The sequence below is a fragment of the Podarcis bocagei genome, assembly GCF_964188305.1.
Source record: "Podarcis bocagei genome assembly, chromosome: 3".
Taxonomy (NCBI): domain Eukaryota; kingdom Metazoa; phylum Chordata; class Lepidosauria; order Squamata; family Lacertidae; genus Podarcis; species Podarcis bocagei.
Window position 1 is genome coordinate 52,590,727 of NC_138127.1, and position 16,728 is coordinate 52,607,454.

At 40.6% G+C, this 16,728-nt stretch overlaps 1 protein-coding gene and 1 long non-coding RNA gene across 5 annotated transcripts in view; one reads left to right on the plus strand and one right to left on the minus strand.

Annotated features, from left to right (window-relative positions):
- The window catches only part of MTHFD1L (methylenetetrahydrofolate dehydrogenase (NADP+ dependent) 1 like), a 124,321-nt gene that overhangs the window by 89,142 nt on the left and 18,451 nt on the right, over window positions 1–16,728 (plus strand). The window contains exons 25-26 of the mRNA XM_081187198.1: window positions 9,072–9,179; window positions 9,581–9,733. Coding sequence (XP_081043324.1) covers window positions 9,072–9,179; window positions 9,581–9,733 — 261 coding nt within the window. The remainder of the gene's footprint in view (window positions 1–9,071; window positions 9,180–9,580; window positions 9,734–16,728) is intronic.
- The window catches only part of LOC308583364, a 34,020-nt gene continuing 17,407 nt past the window's right edge, over window positions 116–16,728 (minus strand). The window contains exons 4-8 of one of the 4 annotated variants that reach the window (XR_014006175.1): window positions 9,620–9,804; window positions 8,597–8,657; window positions 8,027–8,147; window positions 293–2,671; window positions 116–262 (exon numbers count right to left, since the gene is read on the minus strand). This is a non-coding gene — a long non-coding RNA (uncharacterized lncRNA). Of the gene's footprint in view, window positions 263–292; window positions 2,672–8,026; window positions 8,148–8,596; window positions 8,658–9,619; window positions 9,805–13,981; window positions 14,363–16,728 lie in introns of those variants that run through there. The other 3 variants (XR_014006174.1, XR_014006173.1, XR_014006176.1) reach the window with 3 other exon arrangements.

Below are 16,728 nucleotides of genomic sequence, written 5' to 3' on the forward strand. Positions count from 1 at the left end.
ACAAATCCAAAGATTTGTTCTCCTGATGTTAAAAGATTAAAAACAAAACAGAAGGCTTATTTTAAATCTTTTTAATCACATGACACTGAACACAAGTTGCATTATGAGGTTATTCAGACATTGCTCCCCACACATGCTTCTGCCCATGGTTCCTTGTTTCTGTCTTGCTCCATGGTGTATAAAAGCTGAGACAGAAGATATTTCTGTAGCTGAAAACAATGTCTATTCACTTTGTACACATGGAATGGTATTCAGTTAGGTACTTAGGGTAGTCCCACTGATATTAATGGACCTAACTTAGTCATCAATTTCAGAGGGTCTACTCTGAGTAAAAATCGAACACCATCCGTGAGAAGAGGAGTGGGAAAGCATGAGTATGTAAAGGAATGTATGGGGGGGACCAACATTCAAGCAGCCACTCTGGGTTAACATCTGACAGAGTCTTGTAACATTTGAAATTGCAAGGTTTCTCTTTCGTACATATTGGGAATAAAAAATCTTTCCTCCCTCTTTTTGTGAGTGAAACTGTGAGCCACACTTTAACTTTAGTACGGCTGAATGTGAGACCGGATAAAATTGCCCCATAGCCCAGGATGAGCTGATCGCCAACTTTCCCTGGTTTTTAGCTAAAGGTGAATTATTAAGGATAAACGTGTCTTCATAGGCACCTCTCCCAGAGTGAATTTTCCCCAAAATAACAAATTGCAGCTGATATTTTTCAACACGATTTTCATTGTTACTTCACTGATGAAAGTGATTTACTGTCACTTTTTGCATCCTAAGTTGTTGCTTAGGATGTAATCAAGGGGTAAATTCTGTATATTGATCCAACAGCTGGCATTTTTGAATGAGCATATTTCAACACTCTGCATACACATGGGAAGAAACACATGAGTTATACTGTTCTTAAAGTATTAGTCTCAGTCAGGCTACGTGCTTCATAGCAAAACTGGAAGGGATCTGTTGTTCCTCAAAGCAGCACCAGAGCTACTGAGGCATAGGCAAATATGCTTGTAATTTGACCCTCATGGTACCTTGTGTCATGTTCAATATAAGCTTACATTGACAGTTTCGTAGTATAGATTTCACAAAACACTTCCACTGGAAGAAAGGCCCTGGTATTTTGCTACAAATAAATTTATACAACACTTAAAAACCACAGCACAGTTTCCGAAATTAAGGAATTAATAATGAAAAAGTCTGTTATTCTTCTGTCATGTTTCCAACAATACAAAACTTGCATCAAACCACATTGAGATATACTTTTCCAGGACTCTTTAGGCAGCCCTAGTGTATTAAAATATATTCTGTCAGTTTAATTTGTCCAGCTCCTTTGAATTGATACATAGCACTCCTCACATCCTGGACATATACTGGCAACTTTATTTTGTCCAATGTAGGGATGAACAGTATAAGTAGTAGTCATTGTGTTACACAGCAAATTCTTATGTAAGCAGCTCTTTGAAACAAGATAGAATGCATTCTACATGGGGAGAATACTATACCTGCGTCCTTTGAGGTGTACAGCTGTTACCTATCACCACAGTAAATTCTGTATTGCATGTAGATAGCATATTTCTCCTGCGCTTCCAGTCTGATAGGATCACATAATCTGGACCTCACAAAATGTCCCAGGCAGGGCAGGTACTTTTCTTTTTAGGATACCCATCCACTCACTAATAGGATATAAACATCCTGGACTGCAAAGCTTTCATTAATTTCATTCACAACACCATCACCTGTGTAAAGACTCTGAGAGAGGGAGAACAGGGCACGGCTGGCTGAATCGCTGTCCACCTCTGGCCCGATGGTCAGGATGCATGTGTTCCATTTTCACCATGAATCTGAAGGGAACTGTGCCATGTGGTCAATGTCAGATTTAAGCACCACTATACCCAGCTTCAAATTAGGTCCAACTGAACTGAACTGAATGCTGCAGGATCTTTCAAGAAGTGTCATGTGAAAGACTGACAGTTTTGCATAACATTTTTTGGTGTTGTTTTTTTTTTTAGTTACCCCAATTGATTTCAGGATACAATGTACTGAATCATAATAAATGTTTGGTTTTAAAACACACATTTACTATAGCAAAGTAGACAGTGGATTTGTATAGTCATGGAAGTCTCGCAAGTGACTCGGACCAGGTCCACCCAACATGAAGTCAATGCTTATTCCAGTTATGAAATATGGCTGCTATATCTTTGTGTTAATCTCTGTGGCTGTTGTGGGCTTGAAAGCTCACAGGGTGATAAAAAGGGGAGCCAAAAAGCAGAGGTGGAGCAAGGTGGGTGTGGACCACCCCGGGTGTCATCCTGAGGGGGGTGACATTGCCACCGCCCCGGGACGTTCACCATGGGCAGCGCACACACCCACACACCCCGGATGCGCATCCCCGGCGCCGCTCGCTGCTCCAGGTGCCGGAGCAGTTAGCTCTACCACTGCTGAAAAGCACTCTTGCCAGCCTGGTTCTGTTTCACTAAAACACTCCTTTTATGCTTGCAGAAGAGTCTAAAGCCTTAATCCAGAATTTATAAACTGTTGTAGCTGTACAGCGTCTCACAGTTTTCAGTCACTGGGTACATTCACACATGTTGCTGCTACCTTTGGGTCAGCTTTGTACAGAAAATGCCTTTTTCTGGTCCACAGCTACGGGGGGGCTTCTGAGGGAAGGCTGAGTACAGTTTGTGCCTCGCAAGACGAAATTAATTCGTTCCGCAAGTTTTTTCTTCTTGCGAGTTTTTCGCAAGAAGGTCCAGGACCTCTTCTGAAGGCGAGCGGGGGGCAAAAGTCTTTGCTCCCCCCTGCCTGCCTTCAAAAGCCGTCCGCGATAGCGGGAAGCGCTTCCCTGCTATCCCGGACTGCTTTTAAAATGCTGGCGGTGGGGAGCAAAGCCTTTCGGCCCCCGCCGGCCTTCCTGGACCTCTTCTGAAGGCCGGAGGGGGAAAGGCTTTGCTCCCCACCACCAGCATTTAAAAGAGGTCCCCGGAGATTTCCCTATGGGCTTTCTTCTTGCGAAGCAAGCCCATAGGGAAATTCGTCTTGCGAAGCGCCTCCAAAACAGAAAACCCTTTCGTCTTGCGGGTTTTCCGTCTTGCGAGGCATTCGTCTTGCGAGGTACCACTGTATAAAACACTGTAACATGAGTAAATACTGTAAAGGTTCATATTCACAATGGACAGAGAATTCTGTTTGTAATAGAAAGGGTAAGTTTTGTTTTAAATTTTTTAGTTGTAAATTGTGCCCAACTGGTTACATTTGCTGAAGGTACACATCATAACCTCATTTCCAAATTCTTTGGCTTAAGGCCAAATGAAGAACAGTTTTGTAGCATGTTTCTCTTCAACCAGACCTTTGGTTGATTAATATTCTATGTCGTTTAAAATGTGTTTGTGTGAGTGTGTGGGAGGTTATTGGTTTGTTTTGTTCTTGATCTTGTTCTTAAAAAATGTAGTTTGTGTTTTTATTTTTGTATTTTTATGTTGTGAGCTGCCTGAGATTTTTGAATGAAGGGCAGTATACAAATTTAATAAAATAATAATAAATAACAATAATGATTCCATGCAGAAATGTCCTGCAGGCCTAATTGAAAGAAACAAGATGTTTGGATGCTTAAATATTTGAATTTAACTCAAAGAGCATGTAAACTTTTTCTTATAGGCAAAGATTGTAAAATATCATAGTCTCCAAGCAGCATAGAGGTAGGGGGAATTATGAAAAGTTTTTGTTGTGTTGGGACATGATAATTTATAGTTTTGTTTTAAAACTGGTGGTGCTCACCATCTCTTTAAAAACAAACTGCAAAATGTATTTATGTGGACATTAAATATAAGGCCAATTTTTATCAGCACAGTCTGACTCCAATTACTAGGTCATATGTTCAGTAACATTTTGTTTTGTTTTAAATGAATTGGTCTTGAGTGATGCTAGCAATTTGTACTGATCTGACTGCCTGTTCTGTTCACGTTATTTAATTTGTCGCTCATGCTGTTTACAGTCAGTAGCTGGTGCCACGGAGTTGACTTTTAAGAGTCAGTTCTTTAACTAATCCTTGTTGGACAGGCACTTGTTTAGCTGAGGCTTATAACCTTTCACTGTTCATAAGCTTGGCAAACGTGGCGTAATTTGGCCCATTTTTCAGTACAGTGGTACCTCGGGTTGAGAACTTAATTCGTTCTGGAGGTCCGTTCTTAACCTGAAACTGTTCTTAACCTGAAGCACCACTTTAGCTAATGGGGCCTGCTGCTGCCGCCGTGCTGCCAGAGGACGATTTCTGTTCTCATCCTGAAGCAAACCTGAGGTACTATTTCTGGGTTAGCGGAGTCTGTAACCTGAAGCGTATGTAACCTGAAGCGTCTGTAACCCGAGGTACCACTGTAGTGCATACCTGAAGCATGCTAGCATCAGCGACTTGAGCTTTAAGATGTTTTGCACTTCTTCAGTCCTATCTGATTCAGATTTTGCAAGATCTTCTCTCAAAGTGGCATTTGTTTGAAACCACATAGCTGCAGTCATCCATGCAACTACAACTGCAGCAGAGGGTTGTTTGCCTTTCTGTGATTTATATTCCTTACAGAGGTTTAGCAAGCCCTGTCATTTGAACTTGACCGTAATGTTGTCACTGATCACCATGGGTTTGGACCTAATGTTTTTCTAATTTAGATGTATCTTCATTGATACCCAACAGAAGGGACCGGAGTTCCTGGCTTCATCCATAGTGTATATAAGCTTGCTTAAGTTCAGTTCCTCCTATTTCTGACAGTTCCAGTTGTGAATCTGGCACCATGAGTCCCTGGGGTTTAAGGTCATATTCTGTACTGCCTGTGGCTAGTGATCCCTTGACCCAAATGCCTTCTATATTTGTGGGTGGAGATCCTTCAGTCCTACTGCCATTTCTACCAGCTGGCAGCCCCTAGGCTTTATTTGCAGCAGAAGAAGCAGTATTCCTTAATCCTTTATAGATTTGTTTTCTGCATTGACATGTATTTTAGTATCCTAAAGTCAATTAAAGTTATTACCAAAGATGGTTTAAAAATTGGTAGGGCTATTAGGGCTATATAATGTGATTTTTGGACCTGTATCTCACCTGCAGCTGAGTTGAGTTGTCCATCGCCCATTCAGATTTTTTTTTATTTGTTAACTTTCTCTGCTCTAAATATGTTATCGTAGAGATTGGAATCAAATATAATTTAAGCCTCATCACCCTTATGTGACTACTTTTATCAGGACTTCTCATATATATATACTTTTTAAAGTTTTGCAAAGTAGACAGTAGAGCAGCAAGGAACTCTGAACTACAAGTAGGAGCTTTCTGAGAAAAGACAGTGGAATGTTTTCTTTCCTTACAACTTTTCGTTCTTGGCTGTATCCAGAGTGCAATCAAAAGTTACATTAATGAGGATGTTTTGCATTTCTTCCCCTTCATTCGCAATGACAGCTGACATGGAGGTATTGTAACAAGAGTCACAATTTTATGATGGCAAACTCTGCCAGCTGGAATACTCTCCTTGGGTCCAGGTTGCCAGGATTTATATCCAAGCTATTCATGAGGTATTATCTCAGACATTCATTATATTGTACTGTACTTGAGGGCATCCATGAAAACGCCTGAAATCCAGCATGTGACACCAGCCTATCCAGTTTAACCACAATAAGCACGTAACTTGTGATTCAAAAAATGTCTTGAGGCATGGATTTCATTAAGCACATTTCCTATAGTTACCATGTAAAGAACAAAGCTTACAAATGCCAGTTCTCGTTTATTCCCTGAGCTGGTTTTATTTGTGCTACTCATGGCTTGTTGTAGTCTCCACTGACAGATTTTATATTTACAAGTTAGATTTGTAAGGGCAGTCCAGGACCTCCAAACACACTGCCCAGGCGTGGGCACTTTGGTGTTGCTCATGCAGCAAAAAACAACATGGGAGGCAGCAGTTACGAGTGACTGGTCTCTGCAGCCACAACAGGCGCTGTGATTCTCCAGTGGCTTAACTTCATATATATATCACCACTGTCTGTAGGCTTTTATATGGGGATGCTAGTAAGATCTTTATTGGTAACTAATGAACTAGAAGGCTGATCGCCATAAAGAAGGCTGATCGCCGAAGAATTGATGCTTTTGAATTATGGTGCTGGAGGAGACTCTTGAGAGTCCCATGGATTGCAAGAAGATCAAACGCATCCATTCTTAAGGAAATTAGCCCTGAGTGCTCACTGGAAGGACAGATCGTGAAGCTGAGGCTCCAATACTTTGGCCACCTCATGAGAAGAGAAGACTCCCTGGAAAAGACCCTGATGTTGGGAAAGATGGAGGGCACAAGGAGAAGGGGACAACAGAGGACGAGATGGTTGGATAGTGTTCTCGAAGCTACCAGCATGAGTGTGATCAAACTGCGGGAGGCAGTGGAAGACAGGAGTGCCTGGCGTGCTCTGGTCCATGGGGTCATGAAGAGTCGGACACGACTAAATGACTAAACAACAACAACAACATGAACTAGATTTTGTTGAGCCATATTTGTATCCGGCTATTTAGAAATGCAGGTGATAGTACTTAAAATGACATCAACTGCTTATTTTCAACACAAAAGCAGTGAAATAAGATTATTATCAATAAAATAGCTTAAGATCTTCAAGCAGACATACGGTTAAGTATTAGGAGCAGTTTCTTAAAAGATATGGATTACAGAGGCTGAGATGAAATAGGGGACACATTTTACAAATATTTTTGTTCAGTAAAATAAGCCTTTTCACTTTTGGTTCCTTCCTGAACCCAATTACTTGCTGCTTCAGCATGATTTTGTTTGTTTAAAAAATTGCCCGTTACAATGTTGTCATTTGACGTGTTAGATTTGACTACAAGACAACCTCATAATTTCTAGGGAAACTGATTTTTAACTCCTTCACCCCCAAAGAAACAAACAAAAGTGCTAAAGTGAGAGCTACCCACAATTAGGGTAGTTAAGCCAGTGTGCAAAAGGTCTATTTCTGTGAAACATTTTGGGCTCCCCAAAGGTCCCTCTTAGAGCCCAAAGTGTTTACTTCCAAACATTTTGCTCAGCCCTAAAAAAAAATAGATGAAGTTATTGGATTTAAAAGGATCAATTTAAAGAATATTATCAAACCTTGCATCTTTCAGCATACTTGAAAGTGACAAATCTTCCAAGGGACACAATTTCAAGTTCACAAAAGAAAAGAAAAATATTTCTGAGTGAGTTTAATTATCCTCCTCCTCTTAGGACCAAAAAACATAAGAAGTTACCTAAGTGAATCTTTGCTTCAGAGCAAATTGCATCTGCTAGACTTGTGTGTTCCCTAATGGTATCAGAGCAGGAGTAGGGGTAGAATTTAACCCTTTCCCTGCTCTTCTCCTGAGAAAATTCCTCTTCTGAAGCTGGCATTTGGTTGGGGGAAATTCCTCATTGGCAGCAATGCTGACAATGGTCAATCCATTACCCTCGTCATCCAATCCATACCCTGTCACTATGCTGACAGGCCTTGCCAGCATAGTGACACACAGCAGGTAAAGATAAACGGAGAGGATAGGATGTGAATGAAAAATGAACGCAAAGAGGGGGAAATTATCTGATGCCTCCGCGGGTATTTCTTTAAGCAATTTTGTGGTTTTTATTTGAATGCATGTTTGAGGAGGGAATGGGAATTTCTCTGTTTGTTGAAAAGCAATGTGATAATGAGGTTTCTTCTCAAATTGGATAATGATCAGGTTAAGCCCTGTCATTTTACAGGAAAGCAATAAGGCATTATGTTTCTTTGGTACTTTTAATCGAAGGGATCCTGTAAGTGCTTTACAGCCATAAGTGCAGCAATCAAAGCTTGTGCAACATGAGCTGGTCACAGTTTGATCAATGCACTATTGATTTCAAAGGCATCCTGCTGTAAAATCCCCTCTGCTATGAGGACCAGGCTTTCACTATAGTGTCTCCTTAATCACGAAATGAAATGTAGCTGAGGTAACTGCTGTTACGTGGCCAGGGGGCGGGGAAAGAGGAGCCTTGCTTGTGTTAACTGGTACCTGTGTTCCGATTTTTCATTCATCCTTTTATCCTCTTTTCCTGTGGGGGTGGGCATTTATTCTCATTTCTATCCCAGTTCATTTCAAAGTGGTTGACAAACTTGCAATAAAAAGGAAGTACCTATATAATAAAATACTATATATAGTTAAATATATATGAGTTAAAATTACCTTACACTTGCTTAAGCACAGCTGTTGTAAGCCAGTCTAGCTAAGAAGGCCTTACAGGCAACATTATAAGCAGAGGACAGTCCTCTCTTTAGAGGGCTGTCCTGTCCCAAGTCCATTTTAAAGATGAACCATAAGAAGAAAGAGCAGAGGTGAAGTTTTTCACTTGTTCATAAACAATCTAGAGTTAGGGGTGAGTGAGGTGACCAAGTTTGTTGATGGTCCTACATTGTTCAGGGTCATTAAAACAACAAGAGACTGTGAAGAGTTCTAGAAGAACCTCTCCAAACCCAATGAATTGGTGGAAAAAATGGCAAATGCAATTCAGTGTAAAGTTATGCACGCCAGGGCAATAAGACTTAAATTCACATATATTCTTAAGGGGTTTGAACTGGTGGAGACTGACCCGGGATGAGACCTTGGGATTGTAGTTTGATGAAGATGTCACCCCAGTGTGCAGCAGCTGTGGGGGAAAAGGCAAATTCAGTGCTAGGAATCAGTAGAAAACGATTTTATGGAGTACAGTGGTAACTCTGGTTACAAACTTAATTCATTCCGGAGGTCCATTTTTAACTTGAAACCGTTCTTAACCTGAGGTACCACTTTAGCTAATGGGGCCTCCCGCTGCCGCCGCGCCGCAATTTCTGTTCTCATCCTGAGGTAGAGTTCTTAACCCGAGGTACTACTTCCAGGTTAGTGGGGTCTGTAACCCGAAGTGTTTGTAACCCAAGGTATCACTGTATTAGCATTGAATTATACACATTTTCTTGGGCAATATAAAATGTTGAAATAATTATCTTGAAATAATTATCAGGAGAGTGTCTTAAGACTCTTGGCAATGTGCGTTAACATTCTGTCATCTTCTTTGTTTCCACAGCTTCCCATTGTTGAAAAAATAAGAATGATAGCACAGAAAATCTATGGAGCAGAGGATATAGAGCTGTCTCCTACAGCACAATCTCAGATAAATGGTTACACTCAGCAGGTAAAAACAATAAAGGTGTATGCTGTGGGATATATTGTAGGCGTCACTCCCCACTGTTTTATAAATTGCGTATATATTTTTGGATGATGACTGAGAACTATCCAGTTTGTAGTGAGGGCTTCTCATGTTATGGGTACAAGAGGTCCAGTTCATACAGTTCACTAGCATGAAAAGCATGTGGGATGCAGCATGTGCATACACATTCATTGGGCCACAAAAAAGTATGCATGGGCCCAAGTTCTTTTTGTACACTCCATTAATTTTTACTAGTCATAGAATTTAGCTTATATTCATTGAAGAATGTTATTTTGGCACAGGATCTTGGAAGGAGTGTTGTTCCTTTATTACAGCGTACATACAAACTTGACAGTAATCTGTCCTTTCCATTTGTCATTTGTCAGGGATTTGGAAATCTCCCAATTTGTATGGCAAAAACTCACCTGTCGCTCTCTCACATGCCTGAGAAGAAAGGTGTCCCCACTGGCTTCATCCTGCCTATTAGTGATGTGAGAGCCAGTATTGGAGCTGGTTTCATTTATCCACTGGTGGGAACGGTGAGTAGGGTCCACTTCATTCTCAATCTGTGCCTTAGCTGTTATGTGCTTTGAAGATCTTCCTGGGACCTCTTGATATAAAGGAGTATAGAAATTCATAAAATATAAATAGCAATACGACACCACCTATCAGAAAGTGCCTTAGCCTGCAAGTTACACCAGTACATTGTAATCTCAACGTATATGGACTAGGATCTAAAGAAGTGTAAAATTTGTTTCACAAACCCAAATGGGCTTTTCGACTTCAAATAGCAGTTACCAGATGCTGCTTTTGAAACTGCGGGGAGAGCAATTTCTGATGATGATGATGATAATTTATACCCGACCCATCTGGCTGGATTTCCCCAGCCACTCTGGGTGGTTTCCAGCAAAATATTAAAATACAATAATTCATCAAAGTGTCCCTAAACAGGGCTGGCTTCAGATGTCTTCTAAAAGTCAGGTAGTTGTTTATTTCTTTGACATCTGATGGGAGGGCGTTCCACAGGGCGTATAATAATAATTTATTTCCCGAGGATCAGTTGTAAAGGAAAGAATTCAGCTGGGCCAGCTCACAAGGCTTCCTTGTGGGATCCCGCCCATGTCTTTTAGCTTGAGAAAACTGCTCATGTAAGCTTTTCATTGTTTACAAAACATTTAGCATATATGTTCCCCTTTTTAAGTTTCAGACTGATCTTGTTGCTCCCATCGATTGATTGATTTTTTATACATTTTAATGATACTGTTCCTTGGCACTGATTATTTCTAATTGGAAGACCTCTTATGTAGCTGTGCTAGAAATGGAACCCAGGCACCAAGCAAAAACGTAAAAAGAGAGTGCTCTGGCGGTTTTATCTCATTATCCCAGAGTACAAGCCGGCTTCCTCACATTAGCAACACATTGGGGAGCGACTGAGAGTATCTGACTTATTGTTCTGCATTACCAGTGAAAGGGAGCAAGGAAGGAAGTGATTCCTGCCTAGATGAGTTTTTGGAGTTCAGGAAATTCTGTCATGAGGACTCTCTGGCCTTGGGGGTGTGCTTTCGATGTACACGATCAGGAAACATTCCTTTCACCACAAGCACAGTAAATTGTTAACATTTCCGCAGAGGGAGGTAATCCATAATGTGACTTCAGCCCTTTTGTGCACTCCTGGGAAATGTGTTCATGTTTCGTGGAATGTTATGAGCAAGTTGAAATGCTGAATTACTACTAAGCCTCACTGAAGTCACAGGGATATGAGCTGGCCAAGTCTAGCCCCTTCCATGCCCACACAATGCACTTTTGGCTGTCAGACCTGCTTTTATAAGCTAGATGTGAGGAGGAATTAATGATATTCTGGCATATCCCTGTAATGCATAAATTTAAAGCAACCTATAATCTTGGAAATTCCTTTATAATAAACAGTACTTGCTTTACTTCTTCCCACAGTGGGAATTCCGTGTGCAATGGGGAAGTCTTTTTATGAAAAAAATGTACCAGGCTTTATCAGAGGAAGTAGGCAGTAAAACCGGGGGGGGGGGGTTAATTAACACTGGCATGACTTTTATCTCTTCTCCCTTTGACCCTGATCACGGCACTACCATATACTCGCAGGTGGACTGTTGAGATCATGGCTTGGCTATAGAGAGAACAGGCAGGAAGCCTTGTTGAGTGTGTTTAGGAAACTGGTGAGGTCATTGGTGAGTTATGTTTGGGTGGAGAATCACTGGATTCTCTAGTGCATGCAAACAGAGTCATCTCCACCCAAAAGTTATTGCAGCTTTGTATTTTCCCACATTTTCTGTTAATCTGCTTTTGTGATGGTGGTGTATTCCATACAGTACTTAAGTATGCAACTTTGGCTTACTCTTGTGACAACACTCATTAAAGACAATGCAGGGCTGTATTCTGTATAGGGGCAAGATAAACATTTCACTGTACCAGCTTTTGAAGTCACTCTTATCAAGCCAATTTTACATCTCTAGTTGGGAGAAACCCCAGGACAGATTTTGGGTGTGGAGAGGGAGGGGGAAAGTTCCATTGTGCAAGCCAGAGTGTTTGTGCTAACAGGACAGCTTTGTTGCGTACAACCCAAATATTTTATCAATAGGGAACCAATAAAATGCATTGCATTAAATCCTTAGTGCAATGAAATGTAGCTGCTTAAACTGTACACTGATGTTCCAGCACTTTAATGCTATTCTGGTTTTATAGTGAAGGTACACAAGGCCATAAACTGTGGGAGTCTGGTCAATGCTTGGATATCTGCCTTTGGTTACCTAATGGAAGAAAGGCAAACTATCAATGTAATTAAAATTTTAGAAATAACTAAATATTAGGAGACTGCTCATTGTACCCTACTTAGTCATGTTTTACTGACACAAAAGGGTAAGGAATGGTTTTTTTTAAAAAAAATAGTATTTCATCGATCTATTTTCTGTTCAAATGTTATCTATTAATGTTTACTGATGCATCAGTTTAGAATAGATTGTTTATTAGCCAAAGTATTAACTATATTTGTTAAAACAGGAGAGCGAAAATGAGCATCTGCTGGTTAAAATGTTTCCTTGTAATAATCTAAGGAGTGGAAAAGATTGCCCCTTTTTGTTGCAAGTATACTTAAGCGTTTCTCTGTAAAAGATCTTTCTTTTCAAAGCATGCCACCAAACATCTATATAGTGCAGAATACCAGGAGGGCCCAGAGGTGACAAAGTCCCTTGCTTACCAGCCATGCAGTTTAAGTGCACGCTCCACTGCCTACACTTTAATGCAAAAGACTGGCTTGGTAGCACATTGTGGATTGAATTCAACATAGCGCTAAGGTGATTGTTCAGTCAGGCAAGCATAACCCAACTGTTCTTGGGGTTCTCCTGACCCTCCACAGCAGATTTGGGAAGTGGGGGAGGGAGGGGGCAAGTCCTGCTGTGCTAGGGGGGACTGTTGCGCTGGCTTCTACTAGTGCAATGATTTAGTTGAATATAGCCCTATGTTTTCACTATCGCTTTCTCAGTGTGCAATCTGATCAGATATCTCAACTTGCTTCCATGCTGCTTGCCCCAAAGTTGGTAACTGAGAACACATTGCTATAATACGTGTATGTGTCATTATTTTCCTCTTGAAAACTGGTCAGCTGAAAAACGTGCTCTGAATGACAAGATGTTCATTTGTGCACTTGAGAGAATTGTAAAAATTGAGGGGGAATTCTATAATTGGAGAAGTCGTATAGTTAGTTGTGTTTGGATGTGTGAAAACTTTCTCATAATAACCTTAAGCACAATGGTAAAGTAGGCTTTATTTCAGTATAATTGCATTATAAAGGTCATTTGCACTGAGTCCAATAGGAAAACAGTATTCTCATTTCCTGCTTTACATTCCAGACTACTTTCAGTTGATTCTGACAATTGGTTCTAATTATATAATGTGTTAGGGTAGCATACATGTTTATTATTTAATCGCCATGTGTACTGTACTATTCAGTGCAATATTTTTGCATATGCTGGGCTTTATTATACTGTATTGTTGTAGTAGATGGGAAAAAGTCCCACAGCTAGCTAGCAGCACTTTATAATATAATAACAATGCTTCCCACCCCCCACCCCGTAGCTGTTTTGGCAGCTGGTGGTAGTTTAATTTTGATAAGTTTGACATAAAGAATGGAATGTGTTCATTTTTGGAGGCCAGAAATATCAGAGGGAAAGTTTAAGGGGAAATGAGACAATGACACACTCCGACTTTGGGCACTGAAGTTTTGTTCACTCTCTCCTCCAGAACATTTTAAAATGCTTATTTACTGATATGCAATGTACAATGTCTGTGGCAGCATGGGCTGCTCTGTTACTTGCAGTGCAAAAGCAACTTTGAACCAGAATTGCAGTGGAATTCGTTGACTATCCACAAGAATATGTCTAAATTAGAATGGGAGGAATCCATCATGAGGAAGTAACAATATAGGCGGGGGAAGCATACTTTTAACATACTTGCCCTTTTAGAAAACCTGGCACCTTCATTATATACCTTTAGGCACTGGGCAAAAACTTTTCCTTTATAACCCGGCCTTTGGCCTTGAACTATCTGTGGCCTTTTAGAAGTGGGTGGGATGATGCTTTTAATGTACCTTTCTTGGTTTTCATGTATCTGTGTGGGATTGGGGGGGGGGTTGTTTGCTTGTAAGTTGCTTTGGGTTGCCTTGAGCAAGAAAAAATGACTAACAAATGTGGTAATAATAATAATAATAATAATAATAATAATAATAATAATAATAATAATAATAATAATCCATCCTAATAGTCCAGCCTCCACTGGTGTATATACTATTTTGCTATATACTATTTTGCCAGTTACCAATCCAGAGCTTCTCATACCCATGAGGTCTGGCTGCTTTATTCTACTGGTCATATCTTATTACTTGTTCTCCATTCTCTTACAGTCAGGAAAACTGTCAGCTCACATTCCTTATCTAATCCATTGCTAGAAAGTTTTGGCATGCCTTTGTATTGATGTGAAGGCTTTCCTTTCCTCAGGAGAGTCCCCCTTCTTGCTTTTTTCATTACTAGCCAGCCATCTTTGCTCTTATCCAGATCATTCAGAAAGGAATGCAAGGAGGGAGTATTACAAAGTGGAAAGGGGCTATTTTCAGAGTTTCATGGAACTATCTGAAAAATAAATGCCTGTAGGAAGAAAATAAAATGTTAACCCTGGTTTATCATTTCCCACTTTAATATATAAAAGTGATTCTAATTCTGTTGTGCGGTAAGGTACTAGAACTTGTAGACCGTGGAGCTCCTGCTTCCATGTGGAGGTGCTGTCTGCTTGCAGGCCATTGTGCTAGTTGTCTGTCACTATGACTGGACCAGGGCACAAATATTTTGCATATACTTGCTTAATTGTTGAACACTTTTCTGTCTTAAGTACCCTAAGCACAACTGCTTTCAGTAGATTAGGGCTTCATCTTTTAGTTTTTTGACTGCTTCTTAAAGAGTGTCAGCAGCTGGGAAAAGTAACCCAGCAGAATGAAGGAAAAACTATTCTGCTGCGCCTCAATTTTTTTATGAATTCCAGATAAGTTTACAATCATTATGAGATCTCTTCACTTTGTCAGAGTTCACTGATCATCTGGAAACTCTGCTTTCTTACAGTTTGAAGGCAGCTTTTTAGAGGGAAGAAACTGATGACAGAAATAATGCAACACATAGTCTGATATATTTTCAAAGATGTTGAGGTGATCTCAGCACACATCTTGGGTAGCTGTTTGAATGAGAATTGGGAAGATCATTTGGTGGCTTTGAAAATCTGATTGAACTAATGCCATCTTTTGGCTCTGAAACTTGTCCTATTCATCATTTGAACACAAGCATGATCAAAGCAAAAGCTCTACTTCAGAACATTTTATATGTAACCATGATCTTCACTTTCATCACAACCAAACCAATTTAGTTCAGTAGCAGTTCTTTTGGGGGGGAAGTGGAGGGACCCATCTGTTTTAAATATTGATAACTAGATCAGGCATTGAGGGTCAGCATAGTCTATCATCTGCTTACTCCCATAGCTTGGCTCACCAAGTTTAATCTTATGACCATGTTATGAGATGCACAGATTACACAACCTCAAAACAATGGGGAGTTTCAGTTTGGTGAAAGGGTGAAACCATATGTTGGAAGTTGTCAGCACCACTAAGCTTACTCCTTTCCTTTGGATTCCAGACAGGGCATGGAAAGAAGGGATTTAAAGGACAGCAACTTCCTACATTTACCAAACCTACTGTTCACTATTGTTTATCCTGTTAGGCGCTCCAAGTCTACCCATGGCAACAACACTGGTGGCAAATTTGCCACAAGGATAGTGACACGTCTAGATAGGCAGGTTTGAAGTCACTGCTGCTGTTGATCACTGATCAATCTGTTGTCTTGTGCATTCAGTCTCAACTCATCTCCAGCTGCTGCCTGACAGGTCAGGCTCTGCTTCATGTGCAGCGAACGTGTATTTTTGCCAGCTTGGTGCTGTTTCTACTCACTGCCACAATCCTTTTCTCCTTGCTGCAGCCAGACTTACATTTGACCATCCAGCAATGGTTTTTGTAAGACTTTTCACTTCGTTACCCAGAGGGAAAGCATGAGCAAACAATACACCATGGAGCAGCCACAGAAGGCTGGCAAAAATCACTGCTGGGTGGTTGAATGACAAGTCAATTGAGTCTGTTTGAAGGAAGGAGACTGGGGTAGTGGCAGCTGTTAATACTCTGCTTTGACTAGTCCACCCTCCCCCTCTAGGCAGTGAGAGGGGACAGGGGTGTCACATTTTAAGGTTCGCAGAGGGTGTCTTGCTTGAGTGCCCTAGCTTTTCGGGGTTAATTATGAGAGTGTACGTGTTGTTTGTCATTTTCCATTGTAATCCCTTAATCTCCAACAAATGACCACTCCCCCCCCCCTCTCTCTCTCTATATATATATATATGTCAGAATGAAAGTTCCAAAGGCTGACACAATCCAGATGACATCCCAATATGGGGTCCGTAATAATTGTAATGAAGCTGTAGCTGTACTTTACAGTTCTTTCAATGGTGTTTTTTAAAACAAAAAACAAAAAAACCCCTGCTTACAGTGATTTTGGGGGGAGTCTGAAGAGAAGATGTATTTTCAAATGTACTAGAAACGAGGGGAATGAGTGAGTTGTGCTTATCTTTGCACTGGACATAGGAAGATGGGCTTCCAGGAGACTCACACTAAAGTACCAGTCATTGCATGCCATTAAATTCGGTGAGTTTCCGTTATTAATACCAATCTCTTATTCAGCTGATCACATTATTACAGGTATCTGACATAGTTTGTAAAATGTTTTGGGTATCAATCATTAAATCAGATCATTTTATCTATGCCGTGCTTACAGATGTTGGCGTAGAGGCAAACCAGATCACGTTTCCTTCCTTTTTTGAGAGCATAAAGCCAAGAAGGAAGGGAGAGTCTCTCTAAACACTGATGTGGGTGAGAGGTGATCAACTGAAAGGCTGGCTCTGACCTCAAAAGCAATTTCACCTGGCC